The sequence below is a fragment of the Pleurodeles waltl genome, chromosome 4_1 (assembly GCF_031143425.1).
Source record: "Pleurodeles waltl isolate 20211129_DDA chromosome 4_1, aPleWal1.hap1.20221129, whole genome shotgun sequence".
Lineage (NCBI taxonomy): Eukaryota > Metazoa > Chordata > Amphibia > Caudata > Salamandridae > Pleurodeles > Pleurodeles waltl.
The window spans coordinates 732,459,176-732,484,981 of NC_090442.1; the positions used below are offsets into that span (position 1 = coordinate 732,459,176).

The following is a 25,806-nucleotide window of genomic DNA, read 5'->3' on the forward strand; positions in this document are numbered from 1 at the left end:
CAGTAGTATACAAACCGTTTGCATTTATCTGCATAGCATTGTCTGGTTGTTGGTTTACATGCTTGTTTTAGAATGTTCATAAATTCTAATGGAAGCTGTAAATATCCAAACTCTATGACTTCAGGAGCCAAATTGCTAAGTTGAGCACACTGGGGTTGGGATGCCTGATTCAACCCCTGTTCTGAGTTAACAGGTCTGGTCTATTTGGAAGCTTGTGATGGGGTACTACTGACAGATCTAGGAGTTTTGTGTACCAATGTTGGCGTGCCCACGTGGGAGCTATGAGTATCATGGTGAGAGAAGTGTGACACATTTTGTTAGAAGCGAAGTTTTGGCATTTCGCGTTTTCGCTTGTTGAGAAAAGGTCTATGTTTGGTGTTCCTCACATTTGTAAGTAATATCGCACTACCTGTGGGTGAATCTCCCATTCTGTATTTGTTGCGGTGTCCTGCTTAGAAGGTCTGCTAGCTGGTTGTGTATTCCTGGGATATATTCCCCTAGTAGGTGAATGTGATTGTGAACTGCCCATTTCCATAATGTTTGAGCTAGAAGGGACAATTGGGATGAGTGTGTGTCCCCCTTGTTTTTTCAGATAATACATTGTTGTCATGTTCTCTGTTCTTATTAAGACTGTTTTGTGTATAATCTGAGGTTGAAATGCTTTGATGGCTAAGAATACAGCTAATAATTCCAAGTGGTTTATGTGGTAAGTTATTTGTATTGAGTCCCAATCCCCTTGTATCGTTAGATTGTTGAGATGGGCTCCCCAACCTGTCATTGACGCATCTGTTGTGATCATGGTCTGTGACACTGGGTCTTGAATTGACCACCTCTTTGTTAAGTTGTTGTGATTCTACCATTATGGAGATTTGTAAGTTTGGCGGTTTCACAACACTAGATCCTGTAACCGACTCTGTCCCTGAGACCATTGTTGAGAGAGACACTGTTGCAGTGGTCTCATGTTTAGCCTCGCATTTGGTATTATTGCTAAACATGATGCCATTGTTCCCAATAGTTTCATGACAAATCTTACTTTGTAAGTTTGATTGACCTGCATTTGTGATATGAGGTATTGAAAAGCCTGTATACGTTGTGGATTTGGGTAGGCTAATGCTGTTTGAGTATTGAGAATTGCACCTAGATAAGGTTGAATTTGTGCTGGTTGAAGGTAAGATTTTTGGTAATTGATTGTGAACCCTAATGTGTGTAGGGTATCTATTGTGTGTGTTGTTGGCACTGTAGAATGGTGCTGGATTTTATTAACCAATCGTCTAGATAAGGAAAGATATGTATGTGGTGTCTTCTGAGGTATGCCGCTACTACAGCTAGACATTTTGTGAACACTCTTGGTGCTGTTGTTCCTCTGAAGGGTAGCACTTTGAATTGGTATTGGTTGCCTGATATTCCGAACCTTAAATAGTTGTGGTGAGCTGGATGTATGGGAATGTGGAAGTAAGCGTCCTTTGGATCTAACGCGGTCATGTAATTGTGTTTTTGTAGTAGGGGGAATGACGTCCTGTAGAGTGACCATATGAACATTTTCTGACAGGATATATAGATTTAGAGGTCTGAGATCAAGAATAGGTCTGAGAGTACCATCCTTTTTTGGTCTAAGGAAGTATAGCGAGTATACTCCTGTCCCTTGCTATGAGATGGGAACCATTCCTATTGCCCCCTTGAGTAATAGAGATTGTACCTCTTTTTGTAGTAGAAAAGTGTGTTCTGGAGAGAGTCTGTGAGAACGCAGGGGAATATTTGGTGGAGTGGAGATGAGTTCTAGGCAATAACCAATGCGGATAATTGAGAGTACCCACTGATCTGTGGTAATGTTTTGCCAGTGAGAATGGAATTGTTGCAGTCTTCGTCCCAGAGGAGACGTGTGAGATTTTGGGATGTTTGGGAAGTCATTGTTTAGTGGGTGTGGAAGCACCCTTCGAGGCAAAAAATCTTCCTCTGGCTCTGAGATTTTGTTCTCTGTACGATCCTCTAAATGACCCCGTTGAGTAGTACTGCTGTCCTTGTTTTGGATGGGAGGTGGAAGCCTCTGCAGTCTGGGTTTTAAAACCTCCCCTAAATTGCTGTTTCCGAAAGGAACCCAAAATGGTGTGGTATAAAGGGCTCCCATGGCTTTTGCAGTGTCAGAGTCCTTCCGGAGTCTTTCAATGTTTGTGTCTATCTCTGGTCCGAAGAGATGCTGTTTATTAAATGGCATATTAAGGACCACCTGTTGTATTTCTGGTTTAAAACGGGAGGCTCTCAACCATGCATGTCGTCTGATTGTGATGCTGGCATTAAGTCCTCTAGCTGCAGTGCCAGCTGCATCTAGAGTAGATCTAATCTGATCATTTGTTACGGCCTGACCCTCTTCTACAATTTGCTGTGCCACCTTTTGGTGCTCTTTGGGTAGGTATTTCAAGAATTCTAGCATCTCATTCCAATGTGCCCTGTCGTATCTCACCAACAGGGCCTGGGAATTGGCAATACACCACTGGTGCCTGTGTTGTCACCCTTTTTCCCGCAGCACCAAATTTTCTGCTTTGTGAGGGGTGGGGTATCCCCTGAAGACTGACTATTGGCACACTTCCTGGCTGCACTGACCACAATAGAATTGGGTGATAATTGTTGTGTAATATAAATTGGATCGGTTGGTGCAGGCTTGTATTTTTTGTCAATCCTTGGTGTCAGAACCCTAGCTTTAACTGGTTCTTTAAATATTTCCTCTGCGTGCCTAAGCATACCAGGAAGCACTGGTAAACACTGCTATTGCTTAGGAGTTGAGGATAGTGTATGAAAAAGGAAATCCTCCTCTAAAGGTTCTGCATGCATTTGTACCCCATGGTATGCAGCTGCCCTAGATATTACTTGGTTATAAACCGTACTATCCTCTTGTGGGGATGGTTTAGTAGGGTAGAGATTTGGATCATTAGACTGTATAGCATCCGAATCGTACATGTCCCATGGGTCTACAGTGTCTGCTTGTGAATAAGTATGAGTGTGAGTGTGATGGTGGAGTGATAGGTTGAGGTGAAAAAGAAAGCTGCGGTGAATGTGGTGGGGAAAGCTGAAGAGGTTTCGGCTTTTCCTTCTGCTTGAAAATGTTTGCCACTGGTGGGGCCATATCAAGAGTGTCTTGAAATGCTAGCTTTCTTTTAGTCTGTGGAGGAAGAGAAGTAATAATTTTTCCAGTGTCTTTCTGGTTCTTCTCTGCTTGATGTCCATAACCTCTCAAATAGGTTGAATGTCCGATTCCTCTATATGATGGTCAGAGGTATGTTTTGTGCCCTAAGAGCAGTGGTCTTCAAACTTTTTAATGCCGTGCCCCCCCAAGTGAAAAGAAAAAAAATATCGGGCCCCCAACTAATTTTTCACAATTATTCTATTAAATTGAGAATGCTTAAATACCTCTACACTTATTTAAACATTGCAGTTAAGTTCTTTTACAGTTTTAAAAATGCAATCAAATACATGATGCCAAACAAACTATTTTGGTTAAGCAGGCCTTATTAACGTGTAAAAGTATTGACAGTGTGATTATTAGAATTGAAGGGGGGGGGGGTTGAAGAGTATTTGGAGTCCCTTCCCTTTTGAAACATTCTCCAGCTTGGATATAAATGACAAAACATGTTAGTGATGGCCCCTTACAGAGCCAATTACTGCTGATCATTTTTTACGCGTAAAACAAAGCCCTGTTATTAGCATAATGCTCATTTTGGCCAGAGACTGGCACCCCCCCCCCAGGATCACTTGAGGCCCTCCTAGGGCTTCCCGCCACCCCAGTTGGAAGACCTCTGCCTTAGAGGAATATTTAGTGAATATTTTGGACACATGCTTCATTCGGGCCAAAAGTCCCGTTTCCTCTGTATAGGATGATGTTTTTGGCTCCGAAGTGGAAATGAGGTGTATCCATCCCGAAGGCATTGGCTGAAGTTTCGGCTCCGAAGCAGAACGCATTATTTTCGGATGCGAAGATTGTGGGCATCAGCCCGGTTCGGAGGTTGAGGTTTGCATTTTACGGCTCAACTCCCGACACCGAAACAGGCGTGGCCTGTTGATGGTGTGTTTTGGCCTTTTTCGGAGCTGAAGATGGGGGGGTCGGTCGACGATTAGTTTTTTTTTTCTGGGTTGAACCATGGCTTGACAGCAGTGATGCACCCAAGGCCTTGCCTGATTTTTTAAAAGTGGGTGTTGGGGCAGGTGTACTCACATACTGCGCAGCTGCTATAGGCTGGCTGTCGTTGTCTGAACCTTGTTCGAAGTCGGAATCTGGGATCGAAACTGCTGTCTGTGCTTGCTCCTCTTCGAGGGTGTCGGTGGTGGACTCTGTGTGCTTGGACACCATCTCCAGTCTTCGTGCCCTTTGATCGCGTAATGTTTCCTCCAATCGGAAAGATCCACCCGCCTCACAGCTTTCCTCACGATGTTCCAGAGAAAGGCAGAGATTACATACCAAGTGCTAGTCGGTATAAGGAAATTTAGCGTGGCACCGAGGATAGAATCAGAATGGAGTCCGATCCACTAGGCTATGACGCACTAGGCCTGAACAGGCACAAGGAGGGCGCAAGCACCCAAAAGTGCGTTTCCTTGATCCCAACAGTACTATCGGATTGAGTGCAGAAGAAACCGCGTTCTAAACGATACCGATGGTATGAGAAAAGTTAGAGCTAATACAGAGTTTCCGAATCGAAAGTCTTGGAGCGAGACGGAACACGTCCAAACCCGAAAGCGGAAAGAAAACAATCTAACAAAGGAGTCGATGCCCATGCGCACTATCACAGAGGAGTCGCTCAATCCTGTGACTTGAAAAAAAAGACTTTTTCGAAGAAAAACAACTTGTAACACTCCAAGCCCAACACTAGATGGTGAGATATGCACAGCATGTGACTCTGCAGCTACACATGCCATTGAACATATGTATACATATCTTATCAATGTACGTATATGTAGAGTTAAGTATAGTAAAACTTTCTTATAGAAACTTATGTTCAAGATATTTGTCCTTGATATTCTTGACACAATATTCTGTCCACAAGATATTTTTTCTCAGATATTTTGTCCAAACACCTTTATACTGCCAGTTTCTGTCCATCTACCCATTTAAATATGTGGACAGCCACCCTACACCCCTTACAACATCACAGCGTGTGGATTTAGATTGGATTAATCGGTCTCTTACACAGTTTACCTTACATTATAAAACAGGGCCTCCCTGGGGTGTTTTCCAAAACGCTGATAGAGCGTTTCTTGGAAGATTCCCATTCTTGCAGACATCAAGAGCGCAAATGTCAATGCGGAAATTCCTGCAAATAAAGATAATAGTGTAAGCAAAAATGCATCAAAATGGGAGTCAAATTCAATATCTAACAGAAAGCTTACAACATTATCCTTGGGCAGTGTAATTTCTTTTCATATCTTGCTAAGTCAAAGCCTAAAGAGGTGATAGTTCCTTTTAACATTTAGAAAAGAAACCACCCAGACTTGGGGTAGTTTCTAGTAACATCTCATAATAAACCTGTCTGTGCATTGTAGACCAAAGAAAGTAATCCTAAGTGAAAATGACATATTCATATGTTATCCTACAAAGATACCAAGAAGAAGAGGAGGGGATTGGAATCCCCAGACAAATATTCTTCCAGTCCAAATCTGCGATTTGCTCGAAAGTTCAAAGTCATGGTTTAACCAATGATTCCCTGTTGATTCAGACAGGACATTCTTTTCAGTAAGCACTAATAAAATATTGCTTTCAAGGTTTTCCTGACCCTGGAACACTACTACTTTACCTTTAGTGGGCCATGAGATGAGTAGTTGAAGTGGTTCCCGCCTTCCCCACCAAACTGCATAATAAGTTAAAAATTCATAGCAGGCACTTTAAATCCCAAACCACGCCTCCACTTTTTATGAAAAAATAAAAAACAATTGAGAGACCCTGCTCCACCGATACACTAATGTGCATTAATACTAGAGAGTTGTACCAATAATAACATTTGATAGGTCAATGGGATTGTAGTGCAAGTGTCGCCGAGCTGTCTTTTACTCTTGAGAGATGCTCTTTTATCATCGACCTCAATTAGGAAGTGCCCAAGCTGGTAACTGTTATGATCAAATAACCCCTCCCCTGTCCTTAACAGCTCTATAAACATCTCTGCGACCAATAACAGGAAGCAAGTAGGGTTAATTAGGAGCCATATTTATTTGGGCAGGGACTCATGATCAGAATTCTCCTACAACTTTCCATCATTCCTCAATGTGATGTATATGAGAAGATGGCAGGGACATCTGAGATAAGCTACAATGTTTTAGGTCTGTGTCTACTATTAAATGGCTGTCAGTCATTCCATAATTCCATACTCTAAGGGAGGCAAGCAGACTGATGACGCTGTGTGGTGAGGTACTCATGCTTGCCCACCCTGAAAAAGGAGATGCAGTATGTTGGATCCCGGAATTCTACTCAATCCCCATACGGTAAGAGGAAGGAAGGTGGGTTTATGGATTTGAGAACGTAAAGGCTGTACAAGTATGCACCTTGGCAAATTGAGGTTGTTCTTGGATGTACAAAATCTGTGCCTGAGCACATGAGATTGTACCTATCCAAGAAAGGCAGGACCTGAGAATATTCGGCAGTTTGTGGACACTCAAAGGTGCCCTTCGCAAAGGTGGGCAGTACTTTGGCATTTGAAGCTTCATCTGGGTATGTGATGGCGACATCTGGGCAGGCAAGGTGGCACTTGGTATCGGAAAGACTAACCTGGAATATGAGGCTGTACTTGTACATACAATGGCCGTTTTCAGGCACAGTACCGCTTCCGACTTACGGCTGCATAGTAGTTAATACATGGTTGCTAAACAGAGCCCATCTTTTCTCTAACAATTGATATTTATTTAGATGATATGATCTCATATTACATCTTTATATTCAGAGTTCAAGTGATGTGTCTTCCTGTGATGAGGACAAAAATGTTAAAGTCCAAATGTGGTGGTTTTGCTTTACTTGTGATTATCGGAAGCTGCTGCCTTGTACGAGCCATATTGTACAGTTTACATATTAATCTATAAGAATAAATACAGGGGGGAGGGAGACTCAAAATTGTGTTTTTGAAGGCAAAAAAGCAGTTTCTCCAGTCAGTCCTAAGTGATCTCAACATCTATTATACTACAATACATGTACCATTCGACACACTTTACAACAGCTATGAAGAAACAAGGGCTTAAAACTGCGCATTTGGTGTTGTGCTTTTTGGGTACCACCTTTATTGCTGAAGGAAATTCATCCTATTTGTATCGTTCTAGACTGCTGATGGGTCGGAAGATTTCCTTTCTAATCCAAGTCCTCGTATTTGCTTTACAAACATCACTGAGGTACACGAAACGGGAACTATGCACTTTTCAAAATGCGGAGTCCTTATTGAAAATCAAACCGGCCAAGGTACATTCGAAACGTAGGCTTCTGGGCACTACTCGTGTTACGTCCTTTGGCATGTATTAGGCGCTCAGCCACTGCAAAGTCCGCTTCTGGAATGACTGCAGTTTTTTGGACTGCCAGCTCCAAAGCACAGGCTTTGAGCTCCCACTGCTAAGCTCATTGTGCAGTGTACGGACTTGGTGCAGAAAGAAGATCGGCACCTAATCTCACAATATGGACTCAAAGAAAACAAACTCACAATGTTGATCTGAAGGTAACCCTTTCAAGTATCTGACATGTGGAGTAACTGGTAAACTCTCCTAAGTGGGTCTGCTTTCTTCAGGTTTATTCTTTCCAACATTCTTGGGGCACAGGAGCATGCTATTATTGAGCTAAACATATAGCCCACATTTAAACCTTTATGACTAAACGTATGAACCTATATGCTTAACACTAATTACGTATAAACCAATATAATTAACATTCTTACATCTCTAGGCTGTATTATTGTTGGTCTAAACAAATTAAAAAGGAGGGTTGACACATTTTACTTTTTTTACGCACCCAGAAGCCACCAGAGGAACACCGAGGGGGCGTTCACCTCGCTGGAACTCGATCGGGAAGCCTAGGACAATTAAGACAGAATAGTTGGCTGTGTTTTAAAGTTTCCTCAAAGCAATTTAATATGTATGAGACAGTGTAAGAGAAGGTATAGATAAATCATCAACGTTAGGAATTAGGACTGACATTGCATTGAGATGGCTGAACTCAAACGATAAAAGCAGAGGACAGACAAGGGCTTTGGACTTTACGCAGATAAACAATGAGAAACCATGCTAGCAGGAAACGATCTCTTTAAAAAGAAAACATTGGAATCAGTCTCACATGACTGATGCCCGCGGTCCTATCTTCAGGACTAATAACTTATAGATGAAAGGCTGGAAAGAACCATCTGTCACCTAGAGGATCTGCCTGTTTTAAAGAAATAGACAAACATTTGTTGGCCTAATTCGTATGCTTTCGGGCACTGTGTAGTTAAACAGCCAGCATTCCAACTCAGGGACACAGGACTCCCAAATGAATGCGTGAACCATCAGAGTTACAAGGAATAAGCCACAGCAAAGTGGCACAAACTCCTGTGCATGAGACTGGAAGGCATTTCTGAACATGGAATAAGAATCAAATTATCAATATACCACACAGTCTCAAGACATGTTTGTTATTTCTTTTCACTTTGTTACCCTTAATGTAAAGGGATGATGTGCAGTAGAGTCAACGTGTGATACATTTGCCGACAATTGTGTTACACATCTGGATTCGCTGCTAAATGAGGTTGAAGGAGGTTGTGACCACGTCTGCTGGTGTAGGACTTTAAACTTAAAAGCCAAACTCGATTCTATAAAGTTTGAACAGTGGATTAACGGTCTACTTTGTCCATTATGGCAAAGCCTTCGTTTTGGAATGGAGGTGGGTGTGGTTTGGTGGCGGAGGGGCATTGGGAGGTGTTCTGGGTGGATTTCAGCTAGTGATCCTACTGGCAGATACAGGGGGAGACAAACGGTATGCTATGTCAAGCTCTTCTTACCACCTGATGCGCAGACATTAGAGTACAGATGAAAATCCCCAGGGAAACCAGAACTATGGACATGTATTTTGATAGGCTGTATCTATGAAAAACAAGAAAACCGTATTAGACAAAACAATTATGAAACATGACATTCAACTGAAAGACCAGATTGATGTGCAAGGTCACCCAATCGACCCATTTTTTAATTCAGTAAAAACTACTTGTTCTCCAGTTTCCCCTCTATGTGGCATTGACAAATTCTCTGTGCCACATTCCGAATTTAGTAATTGTGTCAGCCTACATCACTACCGAGGGAGGCTCTAAGCATCACATATCGAGACTAATTTGTATAGGCGTGTCACAGACTGCTTCCCACCACACCCCGCCACTCTCACCCGACCCCAGCTGAACTCACTAGTACCTCCGTGATGGGCATTATGTTTCTAGAAACGCCATGGAGTACATCCCTTCTGCAGAGAGCGTTCTTCTACGAAGAAAACTTCAAATGTAATGTACCTATCCTCTAAAACTGGGAATGTGTGGTACACGCCATGTACTTCTTAGCTGATATATTTGGTTTCTTTTTCCTAGAACCGCCCTCTTCTGAAATATTTCAACCTACAATTGTGAATAAAATGACAATGCAACCATAAATTGTCAAGCCTGTTTTTACATAGATTGTTTCAGGCAATCAAATTCAGATAACATCAGTTTGAGAGATTATTTTATATATTTAGTCTGAAGCCTGGCTTCTCCAATGCCTGTGGAACTGTTGGCAACATATGATGAATGTACTTGGGCCTATGAGGCTGCACAATCAACTTGAGGGCATACAATGTGAGCTGCACTTGGACACATGAGATTCTATTTGCGTATGAGATTGTACCTAGTATATGCTGGATGTAGACTGGCATATGAGGCTGCACCTTGGTCAGCAAGAATTGTGTTGCTTGATGGTGCAATGTATTACCCTCTCTCACATAGTGTACAACAAGGTTCTACACACAAAAAACTACAGCTAAAACAAGTCATCATCTTCGATCGTTGCCTCTGTTTTCTGATACGCGATATGTTTTATGGATTTCCAAATGCCTGGTAGTCTAAATAGGACTTACCATGGTATACATTACAAATAATTTAAACTAAACCTTAAGCTATAATGTGATTGGCCAACCAGTGTCATGTCCTCAGAGTCTGTCCAGCTTCTGTGCCCAATGATTTAACTTACTGTGATGGAGAGGTGAGAAACGTGAAAGAAAACATAAAAGAGAGCATGTGTAGGGAGAGCACACACACTACTGCTACTGGACCAGTCCTGATCATAAAGCCTGATGGAACCAGACAAACACCATCTCTGTCAGGCATGGGCGCACTAAGGGGATTTGATTAGTCCTTAAAACACTTTACAGCAGTAATTTTTATAAGGTTTACTGTAGAAACATTTGCACAAAATGCATCACTATTAAAGTGGACATAGAGTTAAAATGCAAATGCACACTTCATTGCGCCTCATTATTGATGCATCTATGTTATTATTTTGGGGCGTTAATTTTACCCGCTTCTGATATCATGGAACTTTCATCTTCCAATAATGGTCTTCAACAACGGCGGATGACTCCATTTACACACACTTATTATAGAGCCTCGGGAAATGTAACAACCAAGTCTTTTTGCCCAACTCCTTTAGTTTTCAATTCCAAAACTGCTCTCTTTTTATTGACTTGACTCAGGAGTGCGATTAGAAATTACAACCACAACTGTTTCACATTATCTGCATAGGCTTCCATTTTATCTGTAACTGTGACATAAGAGGACAGACAGATTACGTAAAACACTGCTTTAAAAAAAAGGTTTTTTTAGGTCTTGCCTACACAGCACATGCGCTGTGCTGCAAGACATATTGTTTACAATTCAGTGGGCTTACAAGCCCATTAGTTGTTTTCGTTGTCACTCTTATTTGCAATCTTTGATTGTTTAGCTCTCGCAGGCTCCTCTTTCTTTTTTGTGTCAGCTCCTCCCTGGAGCATGGACCAGGTATGTGCTCTTCCTCATCTTTGTTCTTGTCATTTTGTAATGCCCCATTTCGTTTAATAACCATTTCGGCATCATTCCTGGATGTGCAATGTGCTTTCCTACTTTTAACACTGGCATACAACTTCTTATTTATGTTGCTTTCACCATATCTGCCATCTTACACCCACAAGTGCACCACTCCACTCTACGCCGCTTCCCCATACACCAACTCCATGTCACTCCAATCCACTCTCACTTTACACCACTCCACTCTACGCCGCTTCCCCATACACCAACTCCATGTCACTCCAATCCACTCTCACTTTACACCACTCCACGCCGCTTCCCCATACACCAACTCCATGTCACTCCAATCCACTCTCACTTTACACCACTCCACTCTACGCCGCTTCCCCATACACCAACTCCATGTCACTCCAATCCACTCTCACTTTACACCACTCCACTCTACGCCGCTTCCCCATACACCAACTCCATGTCACTCCAATCCACTCTCACTTTACACCACTCCACTCTACGCCGCTTCCCCATACACCAACGCCATGTCACTCCAATCCACTCTCACTTTACACCACTCCACTCTACGCCGCTTCCCCATACACCAACTCCATGTCACTCCAATCCACTCTCACTTTACACCACTCCACTCTACGCCGCTTCCCCATACACCAACGCCATGTCACTCCAATCCACTCTCACTTTACACCACTCCACTCTACGCCGCTTCCCCATACACCAACTCCATGTCACTCCAATCCACTCTCACTTTACACCACTCCACTCTACGCCGCTTCCCCATACACCAACGCCATGTCACTCCAATCCACTCTCACTTTACACCACTCCACTCTACGCCGCTTCCCCATACACCAACTCCATGTCACTCCAATCCACTCTCACTTTACACCACTCCACTCTACGCCGCTTCCCCATACACCAACTCCATGTCACTCCAATCCACTCTCACTTTACACCACTCCACTCTACGCCGCTTCCCCATACACCAACTCCATGTCACTCCAATCCACTCTCACTTTACACCACTCCACGCTACGCCGCTTCCCCATACACCAACTCCATGTCACTCCAATCCACTCTCACTTTACACCACTCCACTCCACATCTCACCACACAATACCGCTTCATGGCACTGAATGCTGCTCTACTCTACGCCAATCCATTCCGCTCTATGCTACTCCATATCACTCCACTCAATGCCACTCTACTACATTCTCCTCAACACCACTCTCCCCTACGCCACTAACTTTTAGCCATGCTGAGCAGTCAACATGTACAACATGGCTAAAAGACACTGAGACCTATAGGCTTTGCTAAAGATGGTTATTACCAACTGAAAAATGTGTTGGAATTCTTCGATTAGGGTGTAAACACAACTGTTAGAAAAACAGTTACGAATATGTTAAGGGACGTGGTCACCCCAGATCCCTGTAATTGGTACAATCCCTCCACACAACTATCCCACCCATAGCAACCTAGCCGTTAAGTGAACACAGCCCACAACAAACTCTCTGAACAAAATTATTTTTTCTCTTTACACTAATAACACACCGGAGTGCAGCTTAAGAGAACGGCTAGACAAAAAGGTAGAAGAAAAAAAACATCAGGAGAATTAATCTTAGCCCAGAAAACAGGTTTGACAATGTAGAGCTGCACTAATGCCGGAATTCATCATGCAGAGATTATTTTGGTTTATTCCAAAGAAAACCCAGACTCAACAGCACAACCATGATGCTGATCCAGTGCCTCTCCAACTGCCTCCCTTGCATCCCAAGCAGGCCCCCCAAAAAACCTTGGAATGCTGGCATGGAATGCAAACAAGGCTGTGAATTAATGCGCACATCCACGTGCAATACCACAGATGAAAGATGCTCTTCATGCCTTTGTGGTAATTTCTGCAGTCTGACTCATTCCGATGAGGCAAGGACAGAGTGTTCCAATGAATGGAGTCTTGAGAGAATCTAGAAGGCTTCCTCCTAACTGTTAGTATCCTGATGTGAGCAGACACAGCTGGGTACTAAATGCGGACTTTAGGCCTCCAGTCTGAAGTAAGGATTTGGATAGGTGGTTAGAGGTGACACTGTGCAGGTCCTTCGGGACAAACCAGAGGAATTGAAGATGACACTCCACTTGAATGGCAGCAGGTGAAGCAACATAGGAGCATGTGAGTTGTGATCAGTAGTTTTCAAACCGTGCATAAATACTTTGGTCTGGCGCTGTTTGGAGCTTTTGTTCTTGGGTGACGTAGCAATTAAACCGCCCCTGCTCCCACAATGTAGACAATGTCAGAAATGGAACCTGTAAGAATGAAGGCATTTCAACGCTTCATCAGTTGTAGAGGGAGAATTTCTTGCACGCACGGAATGTGGTAAAACCTGTTCTTAGTTAGAAACTTTCCGAAGTGAAAGGCAGTGTGGAGTTACAATAACTCTTTGGAGCGGACCAGCTAACATGGGAGGACAAGCTACTACTAGAGTTTTAAGAGCATACAACCATTTTTTATTTTTACTTTTCTAAGGCAAAGATTTATGAAGCAGTTTTGGCTCCTACACTGCTGGGCATAGCCGAGTAACCTTGGACAATGTTGCAATTACTCAGATCCTTGGGAATACTGATGTGGATCTCTGTATCCCCAGCATACATGTGGGAACTTAAACTGTAGCTGCTGATGATGTTTGCTAGCGCAGCCACGTTGGTGTTAAAAGGACTAGATGTTGGAAGATCCTTGGCCCATTTCAAAGGTAACTCCATTGGTTTCCAAGAGGAGATACGCACATTTCAATTGCTGTACACAAAGAAGGGCTTAAAGCACTGGAGTGCTATCCCCTTAGTTGCATAAGAGTGTAATGAGGCCTCAGTGTGAAAGGTAGCTGACAACTTGAGAAGTCTTGGCCTTGGTCCTTGCAGGGGAACAGCTCCTCTCTATTAAACACTAAGAAAGAGGCGAGAGAAACACAACCCTCCACACGTCCTCCTAGAAGTTAAGTACTACACTCAAAAAATGTGGAGGGGGAACTAAGTTAAAGTGGGTGTCCTCATATGAGACTCAACCCAGGTAGAAACATACTAATAGTTCCACAGGCACTCTTTAATTAACCGGAATAGCAGGAATTCCTCCTTTTTGGAAGAGGTGGTTTCACACACTTAATAGTGTGTCATGCTTCATCATAGACCACCTCTCCCCACCCTAGTAGGACAATGCCACAAGGGCAGACTCAACCTCTTGGTTCGGGCTTACCAGAGGGAGTTCTTAGTTAACGCTTACTGGATAATACTGGGATCCAGGCTGCTAAAAATACCTAGTGAACTACCAGTAACTTACTTTTAATTGGGGTGTCCACTGATATGGTTAAAAACAGGAATCAATGGTAAGCATGAGTGTAATGACTCAGCTCATCTTCAAAACAACCAACATGTTTCTGCCCACTCGAAGAGCCTGTATTGGTCTGGGGCATTCCTCAGGGCTATGGATTCCTATCTATGGTGTCATGGAAAGTCACCTAACTAACTATTTAGTGTAAGCAAATTAAAAGAACACACTCAGGACCTACTCGAATGGCAATGTTCTTCTGAGAACCTATTAGAGCTAGACCACAAGTCAAAAATCAGGAAGACAAACTATGTCATCATCTACCAGGGAACTAAACAGTGAACATACAAAGTGTGAAAGACACTGCAAACATTAGTACTTCAAAAGAGTTTTGAAGTAGAAATATGCAACTGCATCCAATAAACACACTCCCTGGAAGTATCCAATGTATATTGTAAACCGTCTGCCATGCCACATTGTGGCACAGTGAAGAAATGTGAGCTCACTAAGAGGTCCTTACCCTATTCAGATGAACTAATGGCCTCAAGTCTGGGATGGGACGATGCCCCTTGTAGTCACACACTGTTGGGAGAAGGAGATAATGCAGCTGCTACTTCAATGACATGCCATAAATAGCACAACAAAAAGTTGAGCGGTTGAAGACAACTCTTGTTGTCACCTATGCCAATCACCGGCCGAGCTGAGATGCCAACAGGGTCAGTAAATACTAAGATCATAAGGGTATTGTCACAGTCGGGAAGCCATTGGGAAGCAGAATGTATGATGCACCATATGCAGCTTCTTCACTTTCTGGTAAGATCCCCTTATAAAATCAGCCCTGCAGATTTACAAATGCGTTTTATCTATGCCAGAGTGGAAAATCACCTATATGCTCGAAAAAAGGTGTTAGTCTCCCAAGGGAGATCCAGGCAATGAACCCGTTCAGCTTCTCTCACACATTGGTCTGTCAGCAGCTTGCCTCCAACAGTCACTCCGTATCTATTCAAACTAGTTTCTACGCAGTGCGACTAAATCAAAATGGCGACCACTGTCCCAATCCAAACCTGAGGCGCCCCTTTAGTCATTAGTATTCACTAATAAGTCCTGGCAAGTTAACACGAATAGTGTACCACTGGCGGCGAATACAGGTAATACTGACTAGCCATCACATTAATGCATTTGTCGTTTGTAGTTAGCGAAATACCTGGAAAATGTATGCAGTAACGTATACAATAAACACATTTTAAGAACTTTCTGAGCAACCTAGCTCAAGAATATCCCACAACAGTTAGCATTAAAGAGTTTTGTGATGATACGGCATTAAGTACCGAGATTCTCCAATGTTTATTGAAAGGTTTTACATTTACATTTGTACTGGAGGTTTAAACGCACGTCCCACATCTGACAATAGATCTACCTGCCAGTATATGTATGAATGTAAACAATATATGTTGTGTGAACTTTACATGCTAGACTTTGCGCTAAACAAACAGGTCACATTTTGCAAAGAAACTATATTTTATAATAAATTAACCCAGCCATTTTGTATGAAATCAACATATATATTATTAATTTATTCGAGTTGCCACAATAAGCTGTATTGAACAGGCAACCCTAAACATTTCACATCAAAAATATCACTACTTTAAGATCTAAGCTTAAGTTCTACCTTTTCTATTTAACCAAAACTTTTTCTTGTGTTAAATCAATTACAGTCTTTTGACAACAAAAGAAATAAATAGTCCAACTCTGACCTCAAATGAAAGGAACATCTTACCTTTTCTTTAAAATGATGATCCCTAGAACCATGTTTGCTATCAAAGATCCCTGTAAGAGACAAAGACAGAGCTGCGCTTTATATTTAGATACAGCAGAACTGTTTAAAAATTAAGGGGGTCATTCTGACCTTCGGAGTGCGGCGGAAGCACCGCCAACAGGCTGGCGGTGCTTCCTGGGCGATTCTGACCGCAGCGGTAAAGCCGCGGTCGGAAAAGGGGAGCCGGCGGTTTCCCGCCGGTTTCCCGCTGGCCCAGGGAATCCGCCATGGCGGCGCTGCTTGCAGCACCGCCATGGGGATTCCGAGCGCCTTCCCGCCAGCCTTTCTGGCGGTGTCCACCGCAAGAACCAGGATGGCGGGAACGGGTGCCGTGGGGGCCCCTGCACTGCCCATGCCACTGGCATGGGCAGTGCAGGGACCCCTTAACGGGGCCCCACAAAGATTTTGACTGTCTGCTGTGCAGACAGTGAAAATCGCGACGGGTGCCACTGCACCCGTCGCACCCCTTCAACTCCGCCGGCTCCATTCCGAGCCGGCTTCATTGTTGAAGGGGCTGTCCCGCTGGGCCGGCCGGCGGTCTTCTGGCGGTCGCCCGCCGGCCCAGCGGGAAAGCCGGAATGGCCGCCGCGGTCTTTCGGCGGGAACCGCTTGGCGGGCGGCGACCGCCGACCGCCGCGGTCAGAATGACCGCCTAAGTGTTTTACAGTAGTTGAACCACAGCTGTGTGGCACAGAAGTGCATATTTCAAGGAGCAATAGAGTATACCAGCATTTATGAAGGCATACCACCTGCTGACTGGAGAGACACCAAAACCAAACATGCTTTAACAGAAAAAGACTGATAAGTGCAAAACAATATAAAATGTGAAAAACTAACATTAAAATCCATAAAGAGGTATCTAAGAGAGAGCTCAGACCGCTAAGCACTTATTGATGAACTGGTGGGACAGAAAAGTCCCTCACATGGTGGCAGAGGTATACCCCTACCCAGAGTGCCCCAGCTGCAACTATCTCTGGATCCCTGTTGCTGATTTTTGTTGCCATGAGCGTACATGGATCATATGTGTGCACTGTGACATAGGCCTGTCTCACGTCTTGTTGGACAGGAAAGGGTGCCCAAAGCGCTACAGTGATCATGGTGAAAGGCTAGTGCCTTTACCAGGAGTTAAGTAGAATGAGTGTGGTGGTGGCAGCAATCAGTAAAAGTGAACAGGCCTTTACCAGCATCAATGGAGTCCGCCTACAGGCTCACTCATGTAAAGTTCTTTTGCTGTGTGCCTAACTCACCCGTAGCCTACATCAAGTTAGTGTGTAACGCTCTGCAGCTTGTGTGTGTTGTATACATGTGCTGGGTGTATGTATGCTTGTGAATGGTACAATACATGGAAGATTCTGAGTTCCACTTTGGGAGACGCAGGGCTGACTGGCAGAAGTTGAGGCGTCCCCCAGACAGATTTGTGGATGGCTATTTTCCTGTGAACTGGATGGGAAACATGCTGGAGAAGGAGAGCCAGTCTCTTCTGTGTACTTCAAAGGATCCTCTTTGATTCAGACAGGCCACTGGAAAGGGGCCTTGGCACATCTTAGGAAGAAAACAAGGATGATAAGAGAATCATAAGTAGTGAGGCTGGGTCCCTGGGGTAACCTTTTGATGCACATATCAATGTAGCTGATATCTAGGCGTGAACCTCTAGTCATTCCCTTTGCCTGTGTGGTAGGGCTTACTGAGATGGAGTCGCTTCTGCTGTGACATACGGCTTTCTGGAGGAAGTGCAGAGCAGAGGAGCATGTACTTCAAAAGGAAGCAGACCCCCAACACAACCTTCAAAGACTCATACCCTAAATCACATTTGGTGTCTGCAAACTGACTGTAATAAGAGGAGCTCAAGCCCCCCACAAATGTCAAGCAGCTAGTTGGGCTGTGCGAGAAGAAGAAGCTCTGAAAGACTTCTGCCTGTGACCAGGGCTGGAGGCAAAGGTCTGCCCATCTCCCAGCTGGGTGAAGGGATATCACCGAGAGACATCCAAGGCGACTTGCCAGTTTGCCAAGATCAGTGTGCCCAGTGAGAAACAGGAGAGAGTGGAAGGTAGCAAGGTTCAGTAGGGGATCCTGGTGAGTAGATCCCTGTAGCGACTTGTGAGGAGACAGTTGCTGCATCAATCAGTTCCATCACTTACCATCCCATCAGAGGAAGCGCCATTGGCGTCCAGCCGCTGCCCTAGCTAATCTATTAATACTACTCTCCAAAACCAGCTGCTGCAGCTCCCTGCGCATACTCCGATCACACCATACTTGAAGAGTGGGTAAGACTGATCACAGTACCGTAAGGCCCCAGAGGAGCTTTTTCTGCTACCCAACGCTTTGGGCACTGGGCCACTTTTGACTTTTACTAGAGTTGGAGTGGGACTCCTGTCTCTCAGACTTCTAGTAAAGCCTACCCTGAATGTTGCATACAGTGAAAGGGAAATAACCACTACAGCTAGTGAGAGGGGAGTGGGACTCTGGTACCTGCCTGTTGAGTACTAGAGCTCTACCACATTGTTTGTGTATGCTGTATTTCACTTTGTGTTCGTAAATCAATACTACTTTTGGCATAAAAAAAAAGTATTTGCTGGACAATCATTTATTGCTGCTATTAAATGCACTTTAAGTTGTGAGCCTGTGTTCACCCATATATCTCCCCCAAATGAACTCCGCCTCCCTCTCCCCTCCACCCCCCAATCCCAAGAAGCTGTGGACTGCTCCACCCGAGATACCACTGAAAGTCAAGTTCTGATAGGACACTGGGACTAGTTGTTCAGGCCCCATAGTAGGTAGGGCCCCGAAACATCAGGAGTAAAAGGACTTCACAGACACAGCTGGACCTAGATGCCATAGTTTCTGTGAATCATTCTTCTTTAGATGTGAAGGTGAACCTTTGCTGGTTTAACATCTTGACCCTTACTTAGCAAGTGTGTTCAGAAGTCCATCAGCTTTTTTTGGGAAGACCAGAAGTAGCTGGAAAAACTCCTCCAAAGTTATGAAGATGCCATTACTGATCGGGGTTCTTCTTCATAAAGAATTATCTGAAAATAGCCTTCCTGAGCACAGTTAAGGCCTTAGAGCAGAACTGGCATGGTAATAGGCCAAGCCAAACTCAACATAAGCATAAGATGAAGAATGAGGTTGCTAATTATCTGGAAATAACCTTCCTGAGCACAGTTAAGCCCTTAGAGCAGGATTGGCATGATAACAGGCCAAACCAAACTCAACATAACCACAAGGTGAAGAATGAGGTTGCTACTGCTCTTGGAAAAGGATTATCTGGCAATATTTAAGGCTTTACCTGGCAATATTTAAGGCTTTACCATTGTAAGTTTCCTATGATGGTGGAGTAACTTTAGGAGATCACTTATCAGAGACTCTGTATGGTTTAGGGATACCAGCATTATAGCATGACCCTCTTGTGGGGGGGGGGGGGGACGGGAGTGCAGCCAGGAAGGCAAAATGTGTCATGCTGTTCTGCTGTGAGCACTTACTAACTTACTGAATGTGTATCCGAAAGTCTCTAAAGATGAAGTTTGGCACCGAACTGTAGCCTGGAGCCTAATGCTGATGCCCAATGCTAAAAGGGCCACTTACAAACTGAATATAGTATTAAGCAGTATGTACGACAGTGGACATTTACATTTTTACAATCACAATTAATCGTAATCGACAAGTACTTACTGATCTAAATATCATATGAAGAGGCATGGATATGTTAAGATTCAATGCATAATTATTCACCACGCTGACAGCGAAAAACATGGCGACCATGATCACGTAGTACCTGCAGCAAAGCATATGGTAAATTTGCAATTGTATTGAAATGAGCTTTGAATAATGCATTAAATATTTTTACACAAAAGCGATCCTATGGAATTTTGCATCCAATATCTACAAATTATGAGAGAAAGCTCTAGAAATTATGCATGTAAATATTATGCGAGAACAAATGAAACATTCTGAAAAACTTTAACAAATAAACCTTCTTGTCCATCACATATGAATATTAAATTCTCGTGTCAGATTTATGAAATTTAACAGCCAAAACAGACTGGTGTGTCTACACCTGCTTGTGACATATAACAACTTTCACATGAGATTGAAATAATCCCAGGCACCTTGCTGTTCAAACAAACATTAGCAAAGCCAATAGGTCTCGCATATGCGGCAATGTGAGAGCTACTGGCATTGTCAATGTCTTATGGAGTGGAGTGGATGTATGTGGTGTCGAGTGGAATTATGTGGGCTGGACTGGAACTGTTATTTGTGGAATTGTCTGATGTGGAACTGTGTGGTGTTGAGGGAAGCTATGTGTAGTGGAACTTGGTGGCACAGTGTTCCATGGAATTATGGGGATAGCAATTATGTGGTATTGAGTGTAATGGAATTATGTGGAGTTAGTGTGTGACATGGAGTATAACTATGTGTAATGGTAATGTGTGTCGTGGAGTGGCATGTAGTGGAATTGAATTATGTGGTGCGATGTTGAATTTAGTGGCATGATGTAGAATTCTGTGTTGTGAATTGGATATTTGTGGTGTGCAGTGGAACTGAACTGTGGAGTGGAATTATGTGGTTTGGTGCAGATTATGTGGTGTGGAATGGAATAATGTGTAGTTGAATTGTGCGGCATGGAACTGTGTGGCGTTCAGTGAAATTATATTGACTGTAATTTTATGTCATGGTGTGGAGTGGCATTGAGTGGAATTCTGTCCAGTACATTTATGTGGTATTGAGCACAGTGTAATTATGTGGAGTTGAATTATGTGGTTTTGAGTGGTGTTTTGTAGAGTGTGAATATGCTGCATGGCGTGCAATTGTGTGGCACTAAATTGAATGGTTTGGATTGTGTGGAACTGCATAAAAAGTGACAGATGCCGACCGTAAAGGGATGACGTGCAGCCTCCTCCTCTTCCCACCAGTGACAATCAACATGTGTGATGTGTGAGGTGTCCAAGTGAAATTGATGTATTGAGAAGAAACGCAGGCAAGAAAATGTGAGTGTGTATGAAGCAGGCAAAATAAATCATGCCCATGGCAATAGCCACGCATGTTGGTATTGTGTGAAGGTGCCTTGCTGGCAGCGAAAGCTCTCATCAAGGCATGGGGGTACTTACAATGCGATCCTAAAGAATGATGGCAAGCTGCTGGAAGGGCACAGGCAACAAACAAGTGACAGCCAGGACCCGGGGGGGGGGTACTGGCAGGCTACCACAATAACCTTGTTTGTTGAACCGGAAGGAAACACATCAAAAGCAGAGCCTGTGGCCCGGAAGAAGTTGGTGTAGAGGTAACGGGCAAAGAAGGTTGGAGACGTTCACGCAGGATATCAATTCATTCTTGAGCTGGAAGTTGACGCTTGCCCCGAATGAAATGAATAGTGATACTGGAAGTGAATGCTCACCCATTGGGCTAGAAGCAGATCCTTGCCCGAAAGAAGACGTGGCTGTGCCGGAAGTGAAAGGTCACCCGCCTTGGTTGGAAGCAGATGCTTACCTGAAAGGAATTGAGAGGTTGTACTGGAAGTGAAAGGTGACCAGTGGGGGCTGGAAGCAGATGCTTGCCCTTAAGGCAAATGAATGGTTACACCCAAGGTGACAGGGCACCTGGGGCAGATTGGCCGGCACTGAATGTGGGGCACAGTGCTTGGGAGGCCCATGAAAAGAAGGGCACTAGCTCTTTGAATAGAAATGAAATGGTGGTAGAAGGATCGCTTGTAAGTTGGAAAATTGCCTAATAAACTGCAGCCTCAATTCTTCCATTAAATCAAAGTTTGTGTGGTCTGAGTGTTTGGGATCAGGGAGGGCGACCAGATGGGGGATGCCGCCGCTAAGCCTTTGCCATCAGTTTGCTGTCCTGTTGCTCAGCAGATGACCCTGCCCCTGCACCTCTGCAATTCATCACGATCTGCAGGCAGCTTTCACTATGGCGCAGAGAAATAACCCTTAAGATGTTCTCCCAAGGCCGCCCTCTCAGCTACCCTGCCACATGGTATAGTTACAATCATGTCGCCTCACCCGGTACCAAAGGGGAGTGAGTGTGCGTTAGAGCTTGGGAGGGTGAGACTTCCCGGTTAACAAAAATCCACAGCAACAGAGGCAGCTGTGGGGGATATTTTGGAACATTTCGGATTTCTACAGGAAGTATACAACTTTGTGTTGTTATGGGAGGAAGCTAGAACCGCGTAGCTCTCCAAAGGTTGTCTTTTTGTGATGGATGAAAGCGGGTTAGCAAGTAACAGAATAGAAGAAACTTCCGTAAATGGTCTGAAAAAAATATGAATTTTTAATGCCTAAAGACAAACTCAAACAGCTCAAATCAAGGAAAGGCACTACCATCCCGAAAAACAATTTTTGTATTTGGGTTACCCTAAACAGGAGTGGAAGGGCGCGCAACAGTCCCAACACTACTCAGTATTGCACTATCACAGGACTAACCTCGAGCAGCTCAATGCACCTTTATTTAACCCCCCTGGCTTCGAGTACGTGCTGCACGTCTTCAATGAGTAGAAGCAGAGGAGCTTCCACCATTCCTGATACAAATGAATGGAACATCAACTTTCCTTGATTAGTCAGGCAGCGAACCTCGCAGAATCTGGATCTAGGTCCTTCGATCGAAACCCTATATGTGGAGCAGCAAGTTTGCCTGCGTCCTTATGCTTTGAGAATTTGAGTTGGACAAGGGGTATGTGCTATAACTGGCCTCCCAATCGCAGTAGGGAAATACACAATTAATATAATGATGAGCAAAATTTGCCAACAGTTCTTCATCATTAGCAGAGTGGTGGAATATAAACATGTGGATGTGCATTACTGCTGCTAGGCTTTCAGTGTGTACTCTGAATAGGCAGTCTGAGCCCAGGAGGAATGAGCCCAATTCTTACCTCAGATAGAAGGGACTTCATATAACGCCGCTCCTCTACTCCGCTTACCACACTTCAACCTTACTATCAAGCATGGATGTGTGGTGTACGGTGCTGGAGCGCACTCTTCTACGACACTACCTACGTGACAGTGGTGAACAACAACTGAGTCCCACAAACAAGACAAAGGCAGATTTAAATGAATAACGAAATAAATAAATAAAATAGAGCGGTGATCCTGTGCAGGTCTTGGTAGCCATTAAAAAGAAACTACAGGATTCTAAAACGAAAGGAAGAGTTAGCCCTTCAGAGTCAGTGATACGGTGTTTAGACTGAACTCTGGTGTAATATGATCATCCAATATAAATGAACTTACAACCTCCTCCAAGAGTTTCATTCGAAGCAGATGTTATACACCCCTGTGAAAATAACAGACAAACTGAATAAAGGGAGACAATCACTGCTTATTCCAAGGGGTTATTGCAGATTATAAGAAATCCTTACCAAACTAGAAACAATGAGAAATTCCATATCGTTACCGAAAACCTAAAGCTCAACATGACTAATAAAAAAAGCTGGAATCCATAATTAGAACTAGACATCTTCACCATTAATCAAATTACTAGTTTTCTTCGGTTTTAGTTATAGCTTAATTTTGATTCTACAGTATGTATTCCTGTACTTCAAAACCAATACAATTGCAAACATACAAAAAAAAAGAATTGAGAAAACTGATATTGTTAGCAGCAGAGCAGCTCACCTCCAGCTGATGAGTGGGGTACAGTAACCAGGAGTAGAGGCAGACGGAGTCTTGCAGACAGAAGGCAAAAAAAAAAAAAAAAAAAAATTGTCTTGTCCATTGTGAGTGTGGTTACTTCTTTCATGGTCAGACTGTGCATTGTTTATAGTGCGTTTGCCCACAGTGCAGCAATAACAATTTATACATATTTTGATTGTATACAAAGAGTTAAGCCTTTTGTTGTCCTTGGAAGGGTGTTTTGGGAAAGCTAGTGCCATCTCACTTGTACAGAATAGCTGTACAGATTTCCCTTTAACAACTCAAGAAGGGATTTTGTGGAGAAGGACGTCCTCTAGTGAAGAAAGACCAAAACTGAAGTAGTTCTGTCTGTATAGTTCTGTATTGGGTACATACAATGAGTCCACTGTGCTCTACTCATAGATAAAAGCATCAGGATTCACAAACATGCTGATGATACCCAAATCTACTTGAAAGTCTACTGTTTGGACTCAAACACTGCTTGAACATTACCCAGGCCTCGATGTTAAGTGTCTACCTGAAGCCAACTCAAGACAGAATTCCTATTTGTCAAGAACAATAAACAAGGCACTGTACAAATCTGGCTCAATAACATGGACCATGACAGCTTTAAACGCCAACTTTCACCAAATGCCATGTCACCTGGATTCACCTTGGACACCATCTTCACTACCAAGAAACACACTGCTAAAAAGAAAACAAAGGCAGCCTGGTACCAGCTCTCATGACAAAGTCCCTAAGGTCCGAATAAGGTCCTAAACGTCAAGGACGCATTCTCTGATGCACATAATCTATAAAATTATGTCAGAAATTCCAATTTCTGATAACATTTAATATATAAGAGTATCACCTGAGATATAAGAGTATTGCCTGAGAGTCTGCTAGAGATGGTCTCACCTTCTGCCAGCACACTTTACAGATGCTACATCTCACCTGAAGCCTGAAGGTGATAATGCTGTGTCCCGAAGGAAGACTCACTAGCTGCTACTGCAGTGTCTGTTTGTTCTTTGCAGGGAACACTGCCTTCACTCTCCGCTGAAAAAACAGCCTTTGCTGTCAACGAGGTATGCAGTGCATCTCTTCTCCCTTAGAAGCACGAGACTACAAGTTGCTCTGCCTTTCTTGCTCTCCTAGCATAGCACATATAAGTAGACATTTGGATGTCATGTTCTAGATGACAATTTTAATGACATTTTACCAATGCTGAAAATGTTTTCGGAATTCATAACATTGCTGTTTTTTAAATATTTTGTGCAGTTATTTTAGATATACTGAGAAGCAGATTGTTCCTGTGGTAATAAATATTTTTAACTTAAAAGTGTGCATTCTTCTTAGTACATTGTGTGAGATAAGATGAATAACAAAATAAGGTTTGTTGCTATTTCCAAGGTGCCCCTAATCCCTTTATGGAATTGTTAGTAACCCAGATGCAATACCTGTATGTCAATTACACACTGAATAGTGTTTTGCGGGGCTACAATAATCTGTCTTTCACATTCATCTCTAGATCACTGACCGGAATTCACCTCTGGGTGGGAAAGCACACCTTGTATAGTTACACCAAAGTCAGAACTTATGCAACACTCTTTTCTAAAGAAAGTCAAATCATTTCTTCCGGAAACTGACTTCAGAATTACCAGTTTATCACTAAAGCCCTAGCATACTCACATTTTCATGTCTGTAAAGCCCTTCTTCAGGGCCTCATTATGTTGCAGCACATCTCATGCAGGGCCTGGAGAAATTTAAAATCACATCACCCCATCCTGGTGGAACTCCATTGGCTCCCCAGGCCAGTCCGCACCATCTTCAAAACCAGCTGATTCACTTACTAACTTAGCATGACTAGGACCCCGGCTATTCTTGCAGACAAAACAATTTCTCCTATCTTAGCAGACACACAGCCAGGACACCATCAGGTTGCAGACTAAAAAGTGTAAGAGAGGGAAAAAAAAAAAAACACAAGGCAACATGCATTTTCCATCTACGCACCCAGGATCTGGAACAACATCCCTGTATCCACCAGGGCCGCACCAACAC

General features: G+C 43.5%; 1 protein-coding gene across 1 annotated transcript in view; it reads right to left on the reverse strand.

The window, feature by feature from the left end:
• SLC35B4 (solute carrier family 35 member B4) overlaps positions 1–25,806 on the reverse strand; it is a 123,493-nt gene that overhangs the window by 39,827 nt on the left and 57,860 nt on the right. Inside the window, exons 3-7 of the mRNA XM_069229318.1 lie at positions 19,811–19,913; positions 16,103–16,152; positions 8,982–9,063; positions 7,961–8,021; positions 5,188–5,297 (exon numbers count right to left, since the gene is read on the reverse strand). Of these exons, the coding sequence (XP_069085419.1) occupies positions 5,188–5,297; positions 7,961–8,021; positions 8,982–9,063; positions 16,103–16,152; positions 19,811–19,913 (406 nt within the window). The remainder of the gene's footprint in view (positions 1–5,187; positions 5,298–7,960; positions 8,022–8,981; positions 9,064–16,102; positions 16,153–19,810; positions 19,914–25,806) is intronic.